Source organism: Anopheles gambiae, chromosome 3, assembly GCF_943734735.2.
Source record: "Anopheles gambiae chromosome 3, idAnoGambNW_F1_1, whole genome shotgun sequence".
In the NCBI taxonomy this organism is placed as follows: domain Eukaryota; kingdom Metazoa; phylum Arthropoda; class Insecta; order Diptera; family Culicidae; genus Anopheles; species Anopheles gambiae.
Genome location: NC_064602.1, coordinates 20380049 through 20402461, shown reverse-complemented (window position 1 = coordinate 20402461; position 22413 = coordinate 20380049). Strand labels below are relative to the sequence as shown.

General features: G+C 45.9%; 1 protein-coding gene and 1 long non-coding RNA gene across 5 annotated transcripts; one reads left to right on the top strand and one right to left on the bottom strand.

Annotated features, from left to right (window-relative positions):
* The first annotated feature begins 1128 nt into the window (after nucleotides 1–1128).
* Nucleotides 1129–20641, top strand: LOC1279881 (activating transcription factor of chaperone). 4 transcript variants are annotated; one of them, XM_319661.6, is made up of 4 exons: nucleotides 1129–1376; nucleotides 2686–3003; nucleotides 3108–3218; nucleotides 18024–20641. In XM_319661.6, exons 2-4 carry the CDS (start codon nucleotides 2850–2852, stop codon nucleotides 19199–19201), a joined length of 1443 nt encoding a protein of 480 aa, XP_319661.5. In that variant the 5' UTR covers nucleotides 1129–1376; nucleotides 2686–2849; the 3' UTR covers nucleotides 19202–20641. The 4 variants fall into 4 exon arrangements, with proteins under 4 accessions (XP_319661.5, XP_061518974.1, XP_061518976.1 ...); XM_061662990.1 differs by having other exon boundaries at nucleotides 1205–1376; nucleotides 3111–3218; XM_061662992.1 differs by lacking the exons at nucleotides 1129–1376; nucleotides 2686–3003; nucleotides 3108–3218 and adding an exon at nucleotides 5981–11264.
* On the bottom strand, nucleotides 4405–6224 carry LOC133394104 (uncharacterized). The gene is made up of 2 exons (XR_009766603.1): nucleotides 6103–6224; nucleotides 4405–6031 (listed from the first exon to the last, which is right to left on the bottom strand). It is a non-coding gene; the product is annotated as an uncharacterized LOC133394104 (long non-coding RNA).
* Nucleotides 20642–22413: the final 1772 nt, after the last annotated feature.

Here is a 22413-nt window from a genome sequence, read left to right as displayed (position 1 = left end):
ACATTGATTGGTGCAGAAAGTTTTGGGAATAAATTTGTTTTGATGGTGCAGGTTTTTGGACCGTATGGGGCCGGCATGATGTATTGTAAAAAGGTTTGCGCGCCGGATGATGACAATTGATGGCAAATATCCCCACCCACAGTACGTTAGGTTCGATGGATTACGTAAGTAGATATTTGCAGATACAAGATATTTTAAATTCTAATTCTATATCGAAGGAAAATTGCTCTTCCTATTAACAAGATGGAACATGATGTGTCCCGAATCACGTGATCTAAATGTGTTAGCCTAAATTTCTTTCGCACAATACACTTCAACAGATCGACAATCTAACAATTAATTATGTGAGTTAATTATGCTGAGTTATATGTATTAAGATGTGAAAGAACGACATGAATTATTAATTTTAGTCACAATGATGTTATCATTACAATAATTGCTATCCACGAAAGACACGAATAAAATGCAATAAAAGATCAATCGATCGGCACTCACCAGGTAAAATGTTTCCACGTTGCACGACCGGTATTCACCAAACTGCCATACTCACATTCACTATTGAAATGTTAAACTTTAATTTACTTATAACTTGCAAAAGCTTGTTTTTGCGCTTGATCACAAAACAACTAACAAAACTCACTGTTTTTATAGGCGTCGGCTTTTCACCTTTGCCTTGTTTACCTTTTCCGTCGCAACCGCCAGCGAAGATCATCAATACACGATCAGCTGTAAATTAGCCTGTCAATCGGAATATTTGGCCCATTGCACACTGGGCTGAGTGAAATTGCAATCAGAAGCACGAATATTTAAATTAAGGTATTTTTTATTTGTTTACGGAAAGTTTTGTTTTAAATTAACGGTATTATGCTGTGCATTTGAATGTGTAGTCAACTAGAAGTCATGATTGAAGATTAATTGATAAATAAAAACAGGAATTTTTAGGTGCTAATATAAAGTTTTAAATTATAAAGGTAAAACTGATAAAATATTAAAATTAATCAAAATTGTGTGCCGATAATTTACTGGAATCTATATGATGTGGTAATGGTATAAAAAATCAAGTAATAGTAACAATAACAAAAAAAAACATTCAAAATGATGTTCAACGTACCAACATGCCAACGCATCAAAATTGAAACGTGTATACAACATGGCGGTTCGCAAAGCGCCATGATCTCACCTTCTTCTCTACACACCGTACCGTGGTTTACACGCGACGATTGGAGTTCAGTTTCCCAAATGCAGCCACCAAGAACGAACGTACTGAAATTTTGTGTTGTGCTCATAAAAAGGTGAAAAATGGATTAATCGCCAGCTGCAAAGCAAGCGCACTACGGTGCCCAAAGTACACCCAACAAAATGCTATTTAACACGTTGTAAGTATCGATAAATCGCTCCATATACCTACGGAACAGTGAGAAGCAATAGGGTGATTCGTAGACAAACGGGTGTGTAAAGGAACGAGAAGGGGCATAGGGGTGCGAAATATTTGCTACGCAACATACACATGCCCATTAGCCCCGGGGGCCGTACGCGTCATGGAGAAAAGGGTGGGTTGAAACTGTGCGTACCGCGAGGGCGGAGGGGTGTGTGTAAACTGCAATCAAAAATGCAGCAATTTTACCCGCTTAGCGTAATCGCACCGTCACCAAACGGGTGTCAAACGGAAGGAAAACAAAGCGCCCATCGAACGATGCCGGAAATTTGGGAAAAGCGAGGGAAATTTATTTCGGTCGAGAATGATGTAATGCCCTATGCGCGTGCTTGCAATTCATGTTGGACGCCTTCACTCCCCTCGGGGTGGTGTTAGTGGTCCCGTTGGACCCAACACACCAAGTGTGTGGCGAAAAAAGCACGGCCTACTCGGCCTATCGGGGAAAAACTGGTTTTGTGGTCGACACTTTAACGGGTTAAATAGATTGATGGGTGGGGGTGTGTTGCACTTGCTAGTTCAACGCGGTGCAGATTTTCTTTTGCTTATGTTGACCTACTTTTACCACGGCTTGTTTGAAGCATGGGTTGGAGTTATTTTTTGTTGTAGAAAAAAAAAATGCTCCATGTGGTGGAATAGCGAATTTCACAACGTTTTGACCATTGCTCGATCGGCCCGGCATCCGTGTATTGAAGCGGGTGACGTGATGCTGCCATTAGCGTCACATATTAATGCTATGCGAATGACGAAGCAATTTTGCCGTGATGCTCTTATACCCTCATACACATACCCCTACAGACACATACAAATATGTTGCACAAACACGCACAGCACATTTCCTGATCTCTAGCTGCGAGAGCATGAGTCATCGTCATCGCATTAGAAGAGACCCGCGCGGTACGTTGCCAGGTAACCCACCTGGGGGTTGGGTGAAATCAATTTTCTTAACGTCGAACCCTTGTAAGTGGTCGGTGCGGAATGCGAAATCTTATCGAAAACGAAACGCTGTTTATTTACTGTCGAGTGCGATGATACGGCGATAAGAGATATGCCAGATGTGATAGTATTTGTTTTGTTACATTACGCTGCCTCGATCGTATAGTTTGATTGTGAGGTAATTGGTTACGGGGGATTTTTGCGCTTCTGCCGTGTTGAACATGGGCTGAGCAAGTGTTGCACTTCGAAATGAAACCCTTCGATGTCTACGCTAGCACAAACACTGATGTTTTTTTCTGCTTTCCTCCAACTTCCAGCGCCGTCATGGCACCCCAAACCAGCAAAATGATGTCCCCAGCGACGGAGGCCACCGATTTCGTACAAGAACAATTTTTACCATCATCCACCATCATTGCCCAGGAGCAATTTAGCGGAACATTAACATCATCATCAACAAGAACAGCATCCAACTTCCGCACCAATGCAGTCCGCCTCCATAATGGATATGCTGACGACGCCGACCGCCTTTCCCTTGAAGATCGATTGGGAGGGCAAGATGGAGCCGGCGTCTCCATCCGACTTCTCCTTTGCTAAGGAGGAGTCCATTTTCGACGACACCTACGATTACTGCAAAGGTGTGTGTTTTCGTGCACTGGCAAATTCGAAGCTTCAAGCAAACCAAACAAAACTCACTTCAATTTGCTTTTCCTCTCTCTCTCTCTCGTTTGTTTCGTTTTAGAAGACCTGTTCAATAATGCTCTCATCGATTTAGAAACTGATTTTAAGCCGGAACCATCGGTACTAGTGGATGGTAGTTTTCTGGAGGTTCCTCTTGAAACGCTGCCTGAAGGTAGGACAGGTTTTTTTTGTGTCTTTCTGGGGATAATGGGTACAAAATTGTACCATTGTACACTGTATAGCAGCCAAGGTTTGTCAACAATCGCTCCGCGTTGTTATGTTTACACTTTACGGTCACGTTTTGGAATACGTTTGTTTGAAAAAAAAAGACGTTTTCTTTTGTATAACGAGATAAGCTTGTACTGAGGGAGCTGAAGAATCAAAGTTCAACAACTTTTTGTTTTCGTGTGTTGCCAAGAATGGCCATTCCGTTTTTCATGCCTTAGACTTGTGGCAATGGGGAGGTTTACTACGACCCAAAAGGGATAGCTTATCCTCTTGAAGAAACAAGAAATGCTTGTCTTCCGTAACAAAAGAAGCCATAAGAAAAGCATCACGAAACTTTTGAAATTTTATGACAAACTAGAAACACTTTTTTAGATATCTGATAGAAGGAAATGGTTACTTTCCTATTAAGTCAGATAAGTCAGTAATTATTTACAGCAAATACGATAATCGATCGTTCTGCCTGTTGCCTACTGTTATGAAGGCCAGTTATTAAACAAAACTTGGTTCTTTTAACCTTAAACAATGTCCATTATGGACGATCTGTGGCTTGTACGTAACTATTATACATAATTAGTTATTGATCTAAAATTATGCCTTCTGTAGCTTAAATTCTCATCATTGGGCTGGACTCTCTATATGCCATATACATTTTGTGCAATAAGTTCTTCTGATACAAGAAATTGACGTTGCTCTCAAAACTCCCTGGCTATCTGAGCATTCACGATCTATTTATTTATATTTCATGTAAACCTTACCAATTACAAATACAATGAATATTGCTGTTTCGATTTTCAAACAATTAAATCCACATTAATGCTAATCAGCTATGATCTTTCAAATTAGTGGTTTTAAACCTTTTTGCAGCTTTTTCCCCAATGTAGGGCGCATTTAGGATTTCATTCCCCACTCACAAGATCATGAGCATGGGGAGAGCGTTGTAACCCAAGATATTAGGCGAAGATTTGATCAAAAATCCCCCCCAAAAAGACCCATCGGTTGAAAACCGCTGCTTTAAATAAACGACTATCAGCTAAGGCTGAAAGGTTTATGTTATCGTTTTGTATAATCAATATCTGATATCTGATGCTATTGCCGTCGAAAATGAAATAACCATGTAAGCACAATAATGTGGATTATATTGTGATTATATTTCTTCCGTAATGCTAATTGTGTTTATCGCTTCAACATAATCGTAATGCATTTGATTTGCCATTTGCTATCTCACGCGTTGGATGTGTGATGGCCGTTGTGAGCTGACTGACTTGATAAGATGAAGAGAAAATCACGATTATTTTATTTTAATCTTCAATTTCCATGAGTGTTGAAAGTTTCCCTCTGTAGTGAACTGCAACATATAAAATTGACTTTTGGATGAATTTATCTTTGGCTTTAAATTCGCATAGATGTGTGAAATGTTGATCGACATTAGTAGTTCCGATCAAGAAGTCAAGATAAGATACTAATGTACTCAATTTTTAATTTAGTTTTAATAACATAACAAAAACATGAATTAATCTACTGAACGTTCATGATACATATTTGATCTTCTATACAAGTAAATCTTCACAAAAGTCAGTAATGGGCAAAACATTAAATCTACTTTGTTCATTAGGTCTAATAACGGTTTGGAGAAAAAAAACGTTACGATTAACTTCAATTGAAAAATTTTTTACATTTGGTTTTGGAAAATCCTGTAATTAGTAAATTATATGCCCTCTATTCCATCAAAGACTCGAGAGGTTTGAATGAAGTTAAAAAACAGACAGACACACACAAAAAATGGAACAAACTCTTCCATGAAGCAAAAACCTGCTCCATCACGCATCATTATTCAGGCTGTGGTTTTGTGGTGGGGATCAGTGTGCCACCCCGAGAGAGGATGATTCGTTTCGATCGCTTTGTGTTAGTTGGTGTTTTTTTTTTGAGTTCTGTTTTTTTTCCTTTCGTTTTGGGTCGTTTTTGTTTTGCTCTAAGTTTTTGACCCAAGCGGGACCCCAAATGCAGCCCCAATGTGCTTTGGAGCTATCAACTTTGGCAATGTTACTGCGAGCGTTCGATGGCTGTGTATGGGTTGGGTGTTTGTGGGTGTGTGTGTGCGTGTGGGCTCGAATCAGCTAGAGTGCGGCTACTGGTTAGCGATATCACGTGACTGCTGCATGATCGATCCACCTAGAAAGGAAGTTGGTGGTGTTCGATTCGACCGGGCTGGGCCGGGGGATTTTAAGTTTATTATTTATGCTTTCGTTATTCCTTTGTTGAGCTGAAGGCGTTATCATTGGAGCGTTAAAATAATGGAACAAGTTTATTAACTTCACCAGTAAATAATGAAGGTAAAGCAGGAGCAGTAATGCTTTTGAAAAATCCGTTCGCTACGAGCAAATTTGAAGCTCTATAATGATGAAAATGGAATGATACGTATTGCTGGATCGATTGGGAATTACCGCATTATATTGATAGTCTCCATTACTTTAGCGGTTTCGTTAGGATAGCTGCAATATGTTAATTTATTAGCACTTGATCAATCATGATTGCACGTCTAGGCATGTATTGCTAGTTTACTGCAACCGGTTCTTTCAGTGATCGGTCACGAATTAAACAAAATGATCGTTTATCTAACAACCAGTGCAAACTGTGACTGGTTTGAACTGGTTCGTTGTGTTCTAAATAGTTTCTACGATCTCCTCCAATGATTTGTTAAATTGCTTTTGTTTAAAAAAAAGCCCTTGATGATCCATTGAGACACCCGGAAAGCATAACCTAGTCCAAAGAATTAAATATTGTGCTGACAAGGTACGTTTTAATCAGAAGACTTCAACCGCACTACTTACAGACACATGTAACCGTATCTAACCTTGACGGGTTAGCTTCCTGTATTGGACGTAATACCGTGCCTGTGTCCTGTCCGGCTGTGTCTGAAACACGTTCTGCCCTAGCCCGAAGCACGTTTGGGTGGATGCTGATAGCGCGAGCGACCATTACACACCCTTACACATTGACACTAAGCCGAGCTCGCTCAAAATGCCCTTTCTAGAGGGAGCGACAACAAAGGGGGAGAGGATTGTTGTTTTGAAAGAAAGCAATACCCTCTCTGAAACCCGTTTCTTGAGACAAACACAAAAAAGGGCTTTCTGTTCTGTCACGTTCGATGCCCGGTTTGCGATGAGGTACGGGAAACCCTCGCTTCACGGCCGTACAATCGACCGGCAATTTCCAATCGTCTGGAAATCCCTTTGATTGATTTGAAACGGTCAACAGGAACCTACCGGTTGGCGGGGTTGGCTGGTGTGAGCAATACCCCGTGGCCGTCAATCTGGACAGTCGATAGAGCGATGAACAATCCAACTCTTTTTGTGTGTTTGATTTTCTTGCCTGTATGTGTTGTACGCTGTCCTGCTACTAGTGATTTGTCTCAATATCACAGTCACAGGCAATAATATGTCGCATGTTGTCGCAATTTGCATACAACCCTGGTAGGAGCGCCGCCAGCCCGCCAGCCAGCCAGCCAGCCTGCCACCCTTTTACGGTAGTCGCTGCTGATGTACGTTTTACAACGCGCGGTAAATGATAAATAATTTAAACGATTTAATTGAAGCATGTGATTGGGGATTTGCGTCGTTGTCACTGTCAGTTGGTGTGTGTGCGTGTGTGTACGGGAATGTCTGTATAGCAAGATTGCCTGGGAGGGGACACCGATGGACAACCAGAGCAGACGACGCTGCTGCGTGTTTGTTGATGGAAACAATTTGTTTTGGTGTCATGTTTTTTAAGCGTGTGAAATTACTTTTTGCTATGAACGATCACTCGGTTCAAACAATCTGCTGCTCTTTCCTTCCGGGAATGCATTAAGCGTCCTCACTGAGAGAGCTTTGTGCGCTCTTTCTTGCCTCGGGTGTGATAAGATAGAGGGAAGGTTAGGGCTTAATGTTGTGCCCACACCCGAGATGACCTGGTGGAGGATGTTTTCTCGCATTCTGGAAAGCAGAATACAACACACAGACCGTGATCTCACCAACGCATCATGCAGTCGGAGACAGGGATGATGCACTGAAAAACGAAGTGTTATCGGCATTGGTGGCGATTCGTTGTGGCAGTCAGTGCTAATCTCAGAGAATTGAAGTGATGAGGAGGTTGCATTGAGTGGTGCGATGTGTACTACAAGAAGTACTTTATTGGGGTTTCCAGGGATCCTCATAGTTGTGGGACACTTCCTTGACTCTATCCTTTTGGAAGTGAAGTTTATTTGACGGGAATTGGGCTATATGGCACCCTTTTTGGACAGGGTGCCTTGGAAATTCCTATTGGGTCCAATTCCCATGACATAGATTCCTTTGCCAGGTAGAAAGAGTCACTAAAGTGCTCCAAAACTATGAAAACTCCTCGAAAAGCCTGTATAATCCAATGGAGATATTGGGGAACATAATTGTTCACTCGTTTAAGCCGATCTCCAAAATCATCTGCTTGAAGTCGGGTCATTCCACACAAACACTCGTTGCATAAGATTCAAATGAAAATGTCAAAGATTTCCTCTCTAATTAGGAATCTCAAGCCCCCTCATCACCCACCCTCTCGATGTCTCACGGGGTTTGTCTCCCAACATCGGAAACCCATTAATTCGCGGTAGCCTCGAATATTTTTTCCGATTCCACACGAAAATCCATGGCAAACAGGTGTGTGTTGTTGTCGCCCGCTTTTATTCGGATGACTTTCACTGGGTCTTGGGGTGCAGTATGTGTGCGCGCCCTGGTTAAGTTATTCCGGCCGCTTCCAACCTTCCCTGCATGTAACCAAGCCGTCCGTTGTTGTTGTCCTCAGCCGTACGATATGGCGCGTTGTGATAGGCTTTATTCTCCCTCTCTCTTTCTTTGTGATCCGTTGGACCCGTTGGACCCGCTGGACCAGCTGCGCTTATCGCGGGTCAGCAAAGCCAGCAAGGGGTTGGCTGGGGCGGCGCTTACCTCTTAAAATTGGATGGCCATCGTCACCGTCATTAGCCTTCACGGGCGTGAAGAGGAGGGCAGCTACGGGAAAGTGGCTACTCCTCCCCGGTAAAGGGTGGTTCGGAGTCTTGAACAACACCCGGGAAGTGGTGTAACAGGTTCAACTGCTGCTGTCGTCGTATGTCGTCGATGGCGTTTGCAGACAGAGATACACCGTTTCGGAAGACCCTTCACTGGCCACAAGTGGGGTTTGGTGGTTTTGGGGTGTAAAAACGTGTCATCTACCCAAACGCGAAGATGCGTAAGATGCTTGCGCACGGAAACAAAGGCACGAAGGAGGATTGCAAGGAATGTTAAAAACAGGCTCTTCGCTGGTGGACGTCTGGTGCAGGTTGAGATGAACGCTACAAGGTGGTGCAATTCCATCCCCACCCTAGTACACGCTTTCAGAGCCCATAGATCGTCCATTAATATTACGAATCGCGAGATTGTCGACACAATGGGCGAGCAACTTGTGCCTCTCATTATATTTTGACCCGTCTTGGCGCTCGCTAGTGGCATTGGTGTGCGTCAAAACATGCGTGCTTGGCTGGGTGCTGCTGGGTGTATTGGTGTGGGATTAGCGGGGGTTGTGTGGTCGTCTTGGTCGATTCCCTCACCCCCTCAAAACACGGGGGTTGCGCGATAGTATTCGGGGTGTTGATCACTCTCACTGACCACGATGTGTACGGTTCGCCCGCTCTCCGTTTAGGCTCTCCTGGCCTGGATTGATTGCGCGGGGGTAATACACTAGCACACTTAACACCCTTATGTGTGTGTGTGTGTGTGTGGCGGAGCCATTTTGACGGTGGTGTTGATACGCACACACCCCGATGCGGAATGCGTTTGTGTTTGTTTCAGGGTTTCAGCAAAATGCGCCGTCACCCACCCTGCCCTGCTTCGGGGGATGAGAAATCGAATCGAAATCACCTTTAGAACCATCACCAATACCAATAGCTGGTGCTGCTGGTGCTGCTGAGGGTGTCCGGTGGCGGCGGCGCCATCACAAAACAGGCTCAATCAGTTACACTCAGTCGATCGTTTGAGTCGCGTGTCCGCGTGGTTGCGCTAGCGCTTGCGTAAAGCTTTGCCTGCGTTGCTTATTCTTCTGATTGGTGCCGTTTGGTTTGGTGTGGAAGCTTCTGTGCTTTGTTTTTACTTCGGCAGGCGATTATTCAAACAAATACGACAAGTGTTCTAATTGAATTACACAGTTTACGCGCACACGACATTTTTAGAAAGGAAAAGTGCGCGTGAAACTTACCACACCAGAGTGTGTGCGTGCGTGTCCCGTGTCCGTGTCGCTTCGGTGAGCGGAGGTGTATGAAGCAAAAGAAGGTCGTCCGCTGTCGTCTGGTGTTTGCCGGTGGAGCGATACCAGGACCCGGAAGTTTCATGTAAAAAGTGTGTTTGTGTGTGCGGGATCCTAACCCCTTTTTCGCGCCCTGTAGCAACGGGGCTGGCAAGATTGGGCATACAGTGCTACCGCTACCACCCGTGAGCATGAGCGTCGTGGCCGTCGTTGCGGTGGCCTATCGATACACTTGGAATCGCGAGATCGTGTTCAACTCCCAGAAGCTGGTGAAGAGACGACCGGTGGCGTTGGTGCGTACCGTGCTTGCTGCTGCCGTCTGAGTCCTTCCGAGCGAGCTAGAGAGAGAGAGAGGAAGAGAGGAAGAGAAGAAGAGGGCAATCAAACATAGCACAGTCCAAGGACCTTTAGCACGAGTCGAAACCCCATTACGCTTGTACAACGGCCAATGCTTTTTTGAGTAGGAAAACGCCACGTAAAACGTGCAGAATTAAACGAACACTTTTGTGAATTGAGAAGGAAACGTATATAGGGACAATAATTAAAGAAAGCTCTCTTTTTTGCAGTTTTAGTACGGTTTTAGAGTTATTAAATCTTTCTCCGGAGGCAAAGAGGCATTACGAAAAACAACAACAACAACAACAACAAACCTCCCCCCAAAAAGAAGAGAGTTAAGGATACACGAAAATAGACAAAACTGCAAACCGAGGGATCTTGCCAATACTCAAAACCACTAACACCCACCCACCCTGTGTGCGTGTGTGTTTAATATTGAAATATTTTATTTCTCATTTGGTGTGCGCAAACAATATCTGTGATTGAAAATTGCTGTGTGTTTTTTTATTAATACGTTTAAACCATAATTTGTTTGCTTGTTTTGTTGTTAACGATCATTAGACGATTTGCTTAAATTTTAGTACGATTTTGTAGTGCGGTAAAGTCTCTCTCAGCGCCGGCGTACACACACAGACAGAGGTTGACTCACAGTCTCGGGGGTTAGTGGGTGAGTGTGTGTGAGCTTTTGGTGGTGTGGCCGCCACTGTTTTGCCGTTTCGTTATCCTTTCTTTATAAGGTTTTGTTGGTACCTTTTTGGCAGCATTAATATTTCCAATTTTTGCCACTCGATTCTTGCCCGGAGGAGAAAGAAATAGCATTAGCGCATTGTCGAAAAACCAATTGTGAAATTCTTTTGTGCCCATATTTTCGAATCCCTGGTGGATATTGCTTATAAGCAGCAGAGGTTTAGTCATAGGAAGCATATATACATTTTTAAACTTTAGTGTGATTGCACTGTTGCGAGATTAATTTTAGAGAGTAGAAGTAGTCATTAGTAGCACTTGAACCGCGTAAATTAGATTGTTTGTCATTGTTCTAACTCGGACGACGGTACGAGTGAAGCGCGAGAGAGAGCAGCAGGACAGGAAGCAATAAAGCAGTAAACACGCACACACATACGATACGAGCTGTCTCAAGGAGCCTCTCGAGCAGGAGGGTCTTTAGATATAGACATCGGAAGACGTTCAATTCACTTCGTAACAGGTGAAAGGAAGGAACTTTAGCCATCAGAGTAGGGGATAGACAATAGAGAACGGCTTGTGGGTAGGAATTGGCGGCAGCAGCAAAGCTTCGACAAATCAACCCACACGGCTTACACAAACCCCTTCGAGCGGGGTTATCCCTACGAGATGATGAATGTCTACGGTTAGTATGGAACGCATTCAAGTTAAATTTGCATTTGCCCCCCCCCCCCCCCCTCCCATGTGTATGGGTTCAAAGTGCCGAAACGATATGTAAACACCCTTGTGTTGTTTACCCGTCATAAAATGAAGATGGCTCTTCGATCGTGCAGCAACGAAACGAAGATTAAACCTGAAGCCATTGCTCCAGTTTGACTCCAGTCCGGTGCGAAGAGATGCGTCGCCCTTTGCTTCTTCTGCAAATGCAAAACAGCTCCACTATCTTCGTTCGGTTATCAGCAATCCGCGGCAGTGTCTTTTGACTTTTGCCTTTTCGCGCATAGCAGAAGAGGCCACAGATGAGAAATGAAGCAGCGGATGCGTTAAGGCGCGATCGGTTTTTATTTTTTCGAAGGTTCGTCGTCACACTCATCGGCGGCGCGTGTGAGTCTGATAAGTGTGTGTTGAGCGAACCGGGCGGTATGGTTAGGACACACTGGTCGGGAGCGTTATGATCGCAAGAATGTAAACAACACGGCTTTTGTTTCTTTGGGCAGATGGGCCGTAAGGCTGCGAAAAGGCTGATAAGTCAGCACACGCGAACACACACTTCGAAAGAGGTCCGATGCATTTTGTGGGGCTTTGTGGTAGGGGTTTTGAAGAATGATCCGGTGTGATGATGCATGCACATCTTACTAAACAATACGTCTATCAGGATCAGATTGCACAATGGTGTGGTGTGTGGTTTTGTGGCCTTATTTTAAGTGATTGACATTAGCATTGAGCGCATGAATCTAGAGAGATGGTGCCGCTACAGAACTGCGCAAATCATTGAGAGAGGAGGGCCCATCTTCGGTGTACGGTGCGCGCGGTAGTTGGTAGATTAGATTCCGTCCAAAATTAGGTTACCGATAGAGGGCGCCCCCCAAAGTGTCTGTGTGTTTGGACATTGATCCAGCACGCCGTCGGTGAGTCCCCCCCATCGCCGTGGATGCGTGTGCGGACTGTGACTTATCGTTTTATTGGCTGGTAGTATAGGATTTTGATATCTGTGCCGGGTTGTCCCCATTGTACATTGGAGGAGCTGGAATGCGTTTTGAACAAGAATTAGAACTTTTAGATGATTGATCTTGATCTTAAACGAATTGTTAATTATTGGTTATTACATTGATTCTTGGTAGCTTGTCTTTTAGATGTTTTATAGTTCAACAATTTATGACGTTTTTGTTTTCTTGGACATCTTGGAATTTCTTCAATGTTAAATCTTTAAAAATATTCATCAATATCATAGATTTGGGGAATTTTTTTATAATGACTGCAAATTCTTATTTGAATATTTCATTTTCATAATATGTTATCGATTGGTTTTATTTGATTTTAACGCAATCTTGGATTGGGTTTTTACATACACGAGGTTTAAAATGTGCATTAAACCCGGAAGTTATTATTGTTATTCCGCGCGATTCCCATACTTCTAGGCATAGGTAGTTCACAGCTCTAGGTCTCACAGATGAGATGGGAATTCAATAAACTCACCTCAACAATATCTGTACAGCTCTGTGCGTCAGACTGTTTACTTAACTGCCTATGGAATGGCGCCTGTGTTGCGTAAACTCTATGCGTCAGTGTAAATAATGCATTCAGCCTGCGTTAACAGGTTCCTCTCTGCCCATATACACACATCTGTTAAACACCTTCAACTCATCGCTAAACAGTTGCTCATGAATGGAGTGTAACGTTTTCCTTACGTTACACTCTAAAGCACGCATAAAGAACGCTGTTTTACTGTTTAAGCGGCCTATTGTAATGGGCTTTAATTTTCCCATGCAAAATGATCATGATCGTGAACGATCGAGCAGCGGGAGCACTCACTCTTTCCCCATTATCGCGGTTAGGGAGTACCAGTACCCTTGATCGCTTTTTTAATTGAGAATCGTTTTACAACAAGTACCTACACACACCCCGGAAGGCGGAGGGAGAGAGCGGCTGGCTTTAGAGTGGTTATTCCCCACCGGTGTGGAAGGAAACGAAGCTCCTCCTCTCCCCCACTCGTTTAACGTAACAGCATTACCCATGCAAATGTGGTGTGGTTAAGTTGCGTGTGTGGGCGTCCATTTAAAGCAGCGCGGCTTAGTACACAGCCGGGCAGCGAGCCAATATAAGCGGCAAAGCTGGTGGTCTATTTATTAATCAAACGCCCGACACAGGTTTCAATTTTCTGTCGGTCGATATTCGGTCACATTGCGGCGGGAGTTGGGGACATTTAGCTCACGGACTGCACACACTCGTCAACAGTGACGGTGACGGCAATTGTTCTAACTGCGCGACTTAAGAGAGCTTGCACAAACTGCTTTTAACCAGTTTTACCATTCCCTCCCAAGGAGGTGTTGGTCCCAGGTCCTGTGTGTGTGTGTGCGTGTGTGGCACCATCTGCGTAAGAAAGCGAATGTTGCATTGTGTGGAATCTGAACCCATAAAAGCGGAATCCATGAATATACACGACACCACCAGGCAGGCACCACGAACCAACCTGTGTGTCGAAGAGGAAGGAAGGTCTGGAAGGGAATGAAGAAACCGGTGTTCCCGTGCGACAATGAGGAATTGTTTGCCATAGGAAGGAACAGGTTTCGCATCGTGTTAGTAGTGGGATGGATGCACCTTCCCCTCGGAAGGGTTGTGCTGGATCGCCCCGAGGGAGGCCGCCAAACTCTGCCAGCCTTAGAGCGCTTTCCATTCTCCACGGTCAATGAATATTTATATTTTTGTATCGGGTTATATCTGCGAGAAGCAAGTACGCCGCCAGGCAGCAGTCGCTGGGTGTATTCGGTGTGCTACTGCAACACACTCCGGCTTTTGTAATGGAGAGTGTCTAGCCCGGGCGCGCAAAGGGAGTTGTGTGCATGATGATGTGTGATAAATGTTATGGGTTTGTTTTTCTTGCATCTGGTAGAATGTTGACTTTGAAATTGGATGTTTGCGTGGAAAGATTCTGTTCGATTAATTCTATCAAATTTGCAATGCCAGGAAGTGTGGACAAGAAGCAGCACACCCCTGCAACCCCGCCAATGATGTAACCTTGAAACTTGAAATGCCTTCGCCGAATAACAACAAAAAACGCACAAGCCAATGACCCTTTTCTGATCACGCAGTGCTGCTTTTGAAGCTTAAAGCAAAGCTAAGCCCGCCAAATTTGATGTTGAAGAATGCGAAGTGGAGGAGCTCTGCTGCAGGTGGTGGTGGTGGTGGTGTAGAAGTTATCAATGAATTGACCCGCTGGCCTTGCCTTTCTATTCCTTCGGTGTTTTGGTTCGGCTGCGTGCGAATTGAGGACTTCTGGTGTGTGTGTTTATGCCAAAAGTAGGTCAGCTCGAGCGTGTATGTACGCGTAATGCTTTAATGAGTTCAAGAGAAAGAACAAGTGCGAAGGAGCTAGAGAATGCAACTGATGGCCATAGAGTAGTTTGGAGTGAGTGAGCCAGATATTGTAATGATCGCTATGATGAAATTGTGATTTAGAGTGACACAACAAATCATAAAGAGTCCTTGCCTTGCGAGACAAGTGCATGCTCATTAAAGAAAGAGCACATAATCGGTAGGGAAATATGGCATTTTGATCCCTCCTCTCTCTGTGTACCCCAATATCTCTCTGACCCACCATCAAGAGCAGAGTGGTAGTATCGCACGATGTGTTGTTTTGCAAAACGTGACACTGATATCAAACGACGGTCTCACACAATGCCGCCAATCGACCGGTGGCGTGGCGTGATCCGAACCGACCAACACCAATGTTTTGTCACATCGATCTAATATAGGTTGATTGATCGATCGAAGGCGAGAAATGGAGAGAAGAAGACTGCAAACGCATCGTGTTTTGCACGGTTGTTGTGCATTGTTATTGTTGCATTATTGGTTTGTTTGTTTGAGCAACCAAAATGGAATGAAAAACCACACAATTCACGTGTATTGTTCGTGGTAGAAAAGTAAAACGTTTGGTTCGTTGTTGGCTTATGGCCCCAAAAGAAGACCTTGCACCGTACGGAGCGCAGTGATCCGGAAATTCGTACCACGAGCTTCCTTGAACCCGGTCAATGCCTTGCTCTCATGCGTGTATAGCACGATCATCGCGGAAAGATCACTTGCATTAGAGTAAAAGTTCTGGAATTTCTGTCTGGCTTAGCTCTCACTGTAAAGCTCTGCTTTTGGCCTGGTATTAGATAACGACGGGGCTAACGAGGTAGCAGTAGCAGCATCAGCAAGCGTACGTTGTTGTCTGTGAAAGCCTAACCTGAACCCTGAACCAACAACACCAGAGAAAGGGGATGGGGGTTGGATGTGAAAGAGTGCACAATCGGCGAGTCGGGGAGACCATTGTCCCCGAAATAGATGCCCCCTGCCTGATAGAAGTCCGTGCGTGGTGTCCTTCGGTTTCATCGTTAGAAGCGACGAACCCTCCGGCCCGATCGTATTAAAGCTCCATTAAGGAAGAAAGTGTTTCTTTCGCTCTCTACAATGTATTTGTTTTTCTCTTTTTGTGGTATTTGTGATGTGTGGTATGTGTCCAGTGGGAGTTTCTTTGGCAAATTTCCTATTTATTGTCTTACCCCTGGAGGTCCGTGGAGGAGATGGTTCAAGATCGTGTACCGTAGGCATCATCATCCCAGGCTCATCGGGGAGAGGGGGTGCCACCTATCCCGCGACTACTACCACTGCCCTTGCCTTATCACCTATTGGGTTGGGGTGGGAAGGTTCATGGTACCGATAAGAGCGCAACCCGCCGCCACCGCCGCCGATGATGATGATGATGTTGATGGCAACTTGCGAGGAGAGGACTCGGGCGTCCGTTTGGTGGGGCCCAGGAGTCAGTTTAGTTTGCAGCCGACCGTTAGTGTGTGCGCTGGGTTGTTGTAGTGTGCGGCAACGGAAGGAGACTTCGAATGGGCGCAAGAAGGCTTACCTAAAGGCCCTCCTCAAATTTAGTAGCTTCAAACGGTTGAGCTTTAAATAGAGATTTGAAATAAGCGATCAAGTTAGTGGTGGTGGTGGTGATCAGCATTTGCATCCCCTGCTGGGAAGGATATACGGAAGGAGAAAGGAAGAAGACACTGTTCTGTTCTGTCCCTCTCAAAAAGCGCAAGGAGAATCACCCCCACGGTCCACAGAGACAATCTCCTCCGCCGCCTGTGTCAATGAAGATAAACGCTTACGCACCGCTGCTGCACGGTTGTTTGCCGGGTGTTGGAACGCCGTTGTCATCGTTTGCTGTTTCTGCGTCGGTTGCCGCCTGTGGTGGTGGTGGTGCCGCACCGTTCTCGTCGTCGCGCCCAATCTGCGAGGGTTCGGTACACTGCTGCTGCTGCTGCACCGTGTCCCGGGATTGTCGCTGCTGCTGCTGCTGCTACTGTGCCGGTGGGGCGACCGGGGGCCTGCTGCACCGGATCCCGCGGGCCGAATCGCGCGAGCAACGCAAAAGCCTGACGCTGCACATCACGAGCGGAAATGTTTAACTATCACTTTCCCCGCGCAGGTAGGCAGCGCGATAAGAAAGGAGGGGTGGGGGGGGGGGGGGGGGAGGAAACCATCCTTTATTTTCGGACGAGATGTGTATTTCGAACTTCTGAATATTATAAGAGAGGGGGATTTCTTGTTGCTTCTCACAATTTGATGCAGAGAAAGTTGGGCGGGCGCTTCTCTACCGAAAGCAGGTCCGTTTTCGAACGTTTGAGTCATAAAATGTAATCTACAACGTGTCCTCCCCGGGGTTACAGTAGGGCACAGAAAAACGCAAACACTCATCAATATGTTAGCCATATCAGCCTTATCTTACCTTATGTTGCTATGCGCAACATATTTGCAGCATAAATGCGCTGTTTGTTGCTAAGGAAAGAAAGGTGCAGAACACCCTACCGTACACTACAGGTCTGTTCCATCATATCGCAAAAAATCAAACTCGGTCTGTGTGCATGGAGGTGCTAGAAGAGTATCTTATCGGAGCGTTATCGCTCAGAGCGCGGTTGGAAATTGGCCTTAGCGCGATGAGGCGCGAGGTGTGGCGTGACATCATGGTTTGAGAGTGTAAAATGCTCCTGATTATGCTATGCTCTCTTGCCTTGCAAACGGTGGATAGTGTTGTGAGTCATACCGTCTGCAGCATATGGTGTGGTACTCCCTAAAGCACTTTGTTCGACGTTCGTCGCTCAACATTAGAGACGGTTGCGTTAAAATCCTCATTCATTGATTTTGCCAGTCTTAAATATTCCCCTAAATAATTCAACATGTTGACTCTATAGCTTCAATCTCGCACAATCGCAAGCCTAGTTAATCATCGTCTAGTGATAACAAAAATGTCCAAAAGGTGAGCGGAGGGAGAAACGGTTGTAAATTTAGACAGCTGCCGAGCTACAAAAACAGCGGTCAAAGGTGGGACCGACGATGCGACGATAGAAACAATAGCCGGTTTTGTAAACGATCCACTTTTCGGGACGGTCCGGTTTGAGCCGGATCTCGTGCAACGCGGTTATCTCTCTTGGCTGGTGTCGATTTGTTCTTACGGTCAACCGTATCTGCAAGGTCCCCGCCGTGTTGTGATGCCTTTTATTTATAATGCATTGAATTTTGCTGTCGTTGAATGGAGCTTTTATCACCACCCAATGGAATCGTGATCGCGGTCCAGCTGTTGCTGTCCCGCGGGGAAGAGATTCGAGTCTAGAACGCTCTTTTGACGGTTAATGCACTTGAAAGATAATATTAATAAATTCTTCTTTTTTTTGGTTATTTCTCCCGCCAGATCTATGTTACGATGACAAGGTGAAGATATCGTCCAGCGAGTCCGAGCTGCTTGCCGCCAGCTATGGCGCGTTGCCGACCGTTGTGGAGGATGAATTCTACCCGTTCACGCTGCAGCCGGAGGCGAAGGGCAGCAATGGGGCCGGACCGGAGCTGATGATGGAGTTTGACTGTCCCGGGGCCGGCAGCTTGGAGCTGATGAGCCAGCTGACACCGCCGCAAACGCCGCCCCAAACGACGGCCTTCGGTGGTGTTGTCGGTACCGTCCTGCCCATGCAGACCCAGCTACCGTTGCCGCAACAGCAGCTAGCGCAGCAGTTCCAACCCCTGTACGCTCCACTGTCGAATCCGGAACTGTTGTTGCCGCAGCAGCAGCAGCAACAGGTTCCGTTCGTCCAGGGCACTAACGTGCTCTCGACCGGCTACTACATCGTGGACGAGTATGCCACCATGACGCAGATCGGTGCTGGTGGCATGCAGCAGCAGCCGCAGCAGCAGCAACAACAAACCGTCACGATGGAACCGTTGCAGCAGGTACCGGCCGACATCGGGTCCGCTCCGTTCCACTTTAGCGAAAACTACACGCCCCAGCAGCTGAGCGAGATGGCCAACATCGTGCGCAGTCTGCAGATGGACGATGATTCGTTCCAGGGCGGCGATGACGATGACGATTCGTGTGCCGGATTTTCCGAGACCGGTTCGGTCGAGAATGGTGCCGATTCGCTGTCGTCAGCTTCGTCGGCTTCCTCGCTGGTCGCCCACTCGCCCGTGTACAGCGATTCGGCCGAATCGTCCGGATATTACGGTAGCCGGCACGATGAGGCCGCCGCCACCGCCGACGACGACGACGATGACTGGAGCCCGTCGAAGACGAAGAAGCTGTGCGTCCGGAACGGCGGTGCCGTCACGAAAAAGCGTACCGGCGGCAGCACCACCACCCGCACGTACGGTGGCCGCGCGCCGGAGGAGAAAAAGTCCCGCAAGAAGGAGCAAAACAAGAACGCGGCCACGCGCTACCGGCAGAAGAAGAAGGCCGAAATCGAGGAGATTCTTATTGAGGAGAGCAAGCTGCGCGAAAGGAATGACGAGCTGAAGCGCAAGTCGCAGGATCTGGGGCGCGAGATCAGCTGCATCAAGAAGCTGATGCGCGAGTTTTGCCGTAGCAAGGGTTTGATCTAACAGAAGCAAAAGCTAAAAAAAGCGATTCAAAACATTTTCCATTTGTAAAACAGTCAAGTAAAAGTAAAAAAAGCAGTAAAAGATAATTATTGTTTGTATCTCTCGTACCCCAGTTATAGTTTACACGCAAAAGCAGTTTGCCTGCAAAATAAAGCAATATTAAAATCAGGAGCTCAATCAGTAATCGCTACCGAGCTAACGGCAAACTTGGAGAGAGCAGCGCTCCAGAGCGCCACCAGAACAACCATTAAAATACTTACTTCGCGTACCTTCTTCGTGTAGAGACAGTCCTAGCGATCGTCGTTATTTTAAACATGCATCCATGCATCCATGCTATATGTCCGAGCCGAAGCTACCCTTTCTTAGGTGAGGTATGAGGAGGACCCCAAGGACACCTCTATAACGCACCTAAGCAGGGGTAGAAGAGGATGGATCATGATGGATGCATTTTAGACTTTAACAACAACAAAACTCCATATCTTCATTCCTTTCGCGTCGGCTTAGTGTAAGCAGCGCAAACGAATGCGCCGGTCTGATCCCGAGCTCGACACTCAGTTTTAGAGGAACACGGTCGTGAGAAGTCGAAGAATCTTAGCAGAGGCAGAGAGAGAGAGAGAGAGTAGAGGGTTTTGTAGTCCCATAGAGGAGGTGGCTTTGGTAGTTGGGGGGTGAAAGGCAATCGTTATACCCAAGTGTGCCGGACACTTTGTCGCGCCAATGCCGCCACCGGGGTTCGTCGTCTAGTTCTATCGATCTTACCCATCATCGACCATTTGCAGTTAATCGTAGGAGAATGTCGGTGGAAATTGCGATTTTCACGTTGAGATCGGATTACGCATACGTCGCTAGTTGACGCCATTTATTGTACGGCCGTTTCTATGTTTTGTATTTTTGTATGTCCCCCCTCCCCGCTCCCCGCCGGTGTGGGTGGGCAGGCGGTTTCTGTGCATGGCGTGCAGTGTGATGCTGTGCCGAAGCTCTGCAGAACCGTTTGTCTACCACCACTCCGGCGGGGGAAGGGTTTCTTTCTTTTTTTCGTGGCGCAAGGGGATCGTATTGAATTCGGGGAGGAAAACATATGTACAACGTTTTGTTTTGTCAACAACAGAGAGGAACAGAAAGACAGGATCGAAATTTCACGCAAACTGTGTTATAGATTAGGGTCAGGGAAGGCAATTTAAACAAAAAAAAGAAACACACACTCTCTTAATACATTTTAAATGCACTGTATTTCATGTTCAAATACGTTTCATTCTAAACAACCATAAGGCACAAATCGGGCAGCGAACGAATTCAATACGATAGTGATGGCGTAATACACATAAATACATCCAGAAAGGAATATGAAGATTTTGATCACAGAAAATAAAACCCCCCCGTTTGTTTATTCAAATATATATATTTTTATCGGTAAACCCTATACCGAACGGGGAAAGAAAACTGGTTGGCGTTATTATTTGTCTATGTGTTTGAAAGATATTTGTAAGAAAAAAAACCGGCTCAAAAAAAAAAAAACCAACGTCTAGTCTACGATCATCTCGTCTGTATGGATCTTGGGGGAGGGTGATTTTTTTTTCTTCGCGTTTCAAATGACTTGATCGATGAGATCATCGATCGTGCTTGTATGTGCACTTGGGAGTGGCAGGCTAGGTACTAGCGTATTGATCGTAGAATGCAACTTTCATGGTAGGTTGCTGCAAAAAGGCCTTACCAATGCAATAATAGAATTAATAATCTACCTAAAACATTCACAAACCTTTTCTTTTAATACAATTAATAATAAATTGATTGCTTTTCGAGGCTTTGCCAGTTTTAGAATATCGTTTTGAACTAGGTCTTTCAGAATCGATTATTTGTACCATCACCTTTGTGTAGTAGGCGTAGGATCTATGCCTGTGTAGCCGGCCAGAGGGAGATTGTCGCATTAAAGTAGGCTCTGCCACACAACGATGGCCAATATAGTGTAGTTAACAACCAACTAAGCTGGACGGCTTTTAATCTCGCTCCTCTGGGTAGGCCTTTTGAAAACACTTGGAACTTGGAACACTTTGGAAGGAATTGTTTCATTGATTTGCAAGGTAAAGTAAATTTCTCTATACCTACAACTCGTTAGCCCGCCTTGTAGTACTCCAGCACCGGCAGGCTCGTGCCCAGCATTATCGACCGACCGTCCTTCTGGAAGATGTCCTTGTTCCGCTCCAACCAGAGGCTTTTGGTAACGTCGACCGCCAGCAGGCACTTGGCGGTGTTTAAAAACTCATCCATTTCCTGCACATTCAGTGAAAAGCAGCAGCTCAAATCGAGCTGCTCCAGCTCGCGGGCCGTGGTCCAATCGTTGAAAAACTTGCCCAACAAATTCGGATTGCCCGGTATGGCAAGCGTGCGAAGATGCAGCGGGCGGGACCGTAGAAACTCACCCAAACTTTCGTCGGTCAAATCACACCGACCCAGATCCAGGTGGTGCAGAGTGGCCAGTAGTACGGCCAGCGGACGGAGATGCTGCTCGGTAAGGATAGTGTAGTTGATGGTAAGGTATCGTAGGTTGCTGCAGTGCGCCGCCAGATTGTCCACTATGTGCTGCTTGAGCGTTTCGTCCATAATGTAGCCGCCGGAAAAGCGGAACGCTTCCATCGTCGGTCCAAGGCTGGTGAATACGTTGCGCAGATACTCGGGATAGTTGTCCCGCCCGGCCACGCTCCGATAGTCCAGCTCGAAGTTGCGTATTTTGCGCAAATGGCGCTGGCTGATGTACAGGAAGCGTTTGCAGACGGACGAAAGCAGCAGCAGCTCGTTGAAGCAGAAGTAGGAAAAGATTTCCATCAGCGAATCTTCGTCCAGCTCGAGCAGATCCATCTTGGCATCGCTGGGCGGGACGGAAATACACACACACACACACGGGGAACGGAAACGAATGGCCCAAGGTCACGGTACGGTCTTCGGAATAACGAATGTGTTTATGTTTACGTTGACAATCATATGATCTGCTGAAGTAGCCACCCCGTCGCGCTGCGGTGACGTTACGCACGTAACGCCTGTGGGTTTGTAAAACCCAAGCAGCATTTCGAACGGCACAAATGTCACACTTGTCGTTACTAGGCGAACCAAGCTCTCAAAAATGCTGGTTTTCGGTATCAATTTTGAGCATGTATCGTTTACGAAAAAAAAACAACTCGAAACATTTACGATGTTCTGGTTATTCACGGGGCATAAAG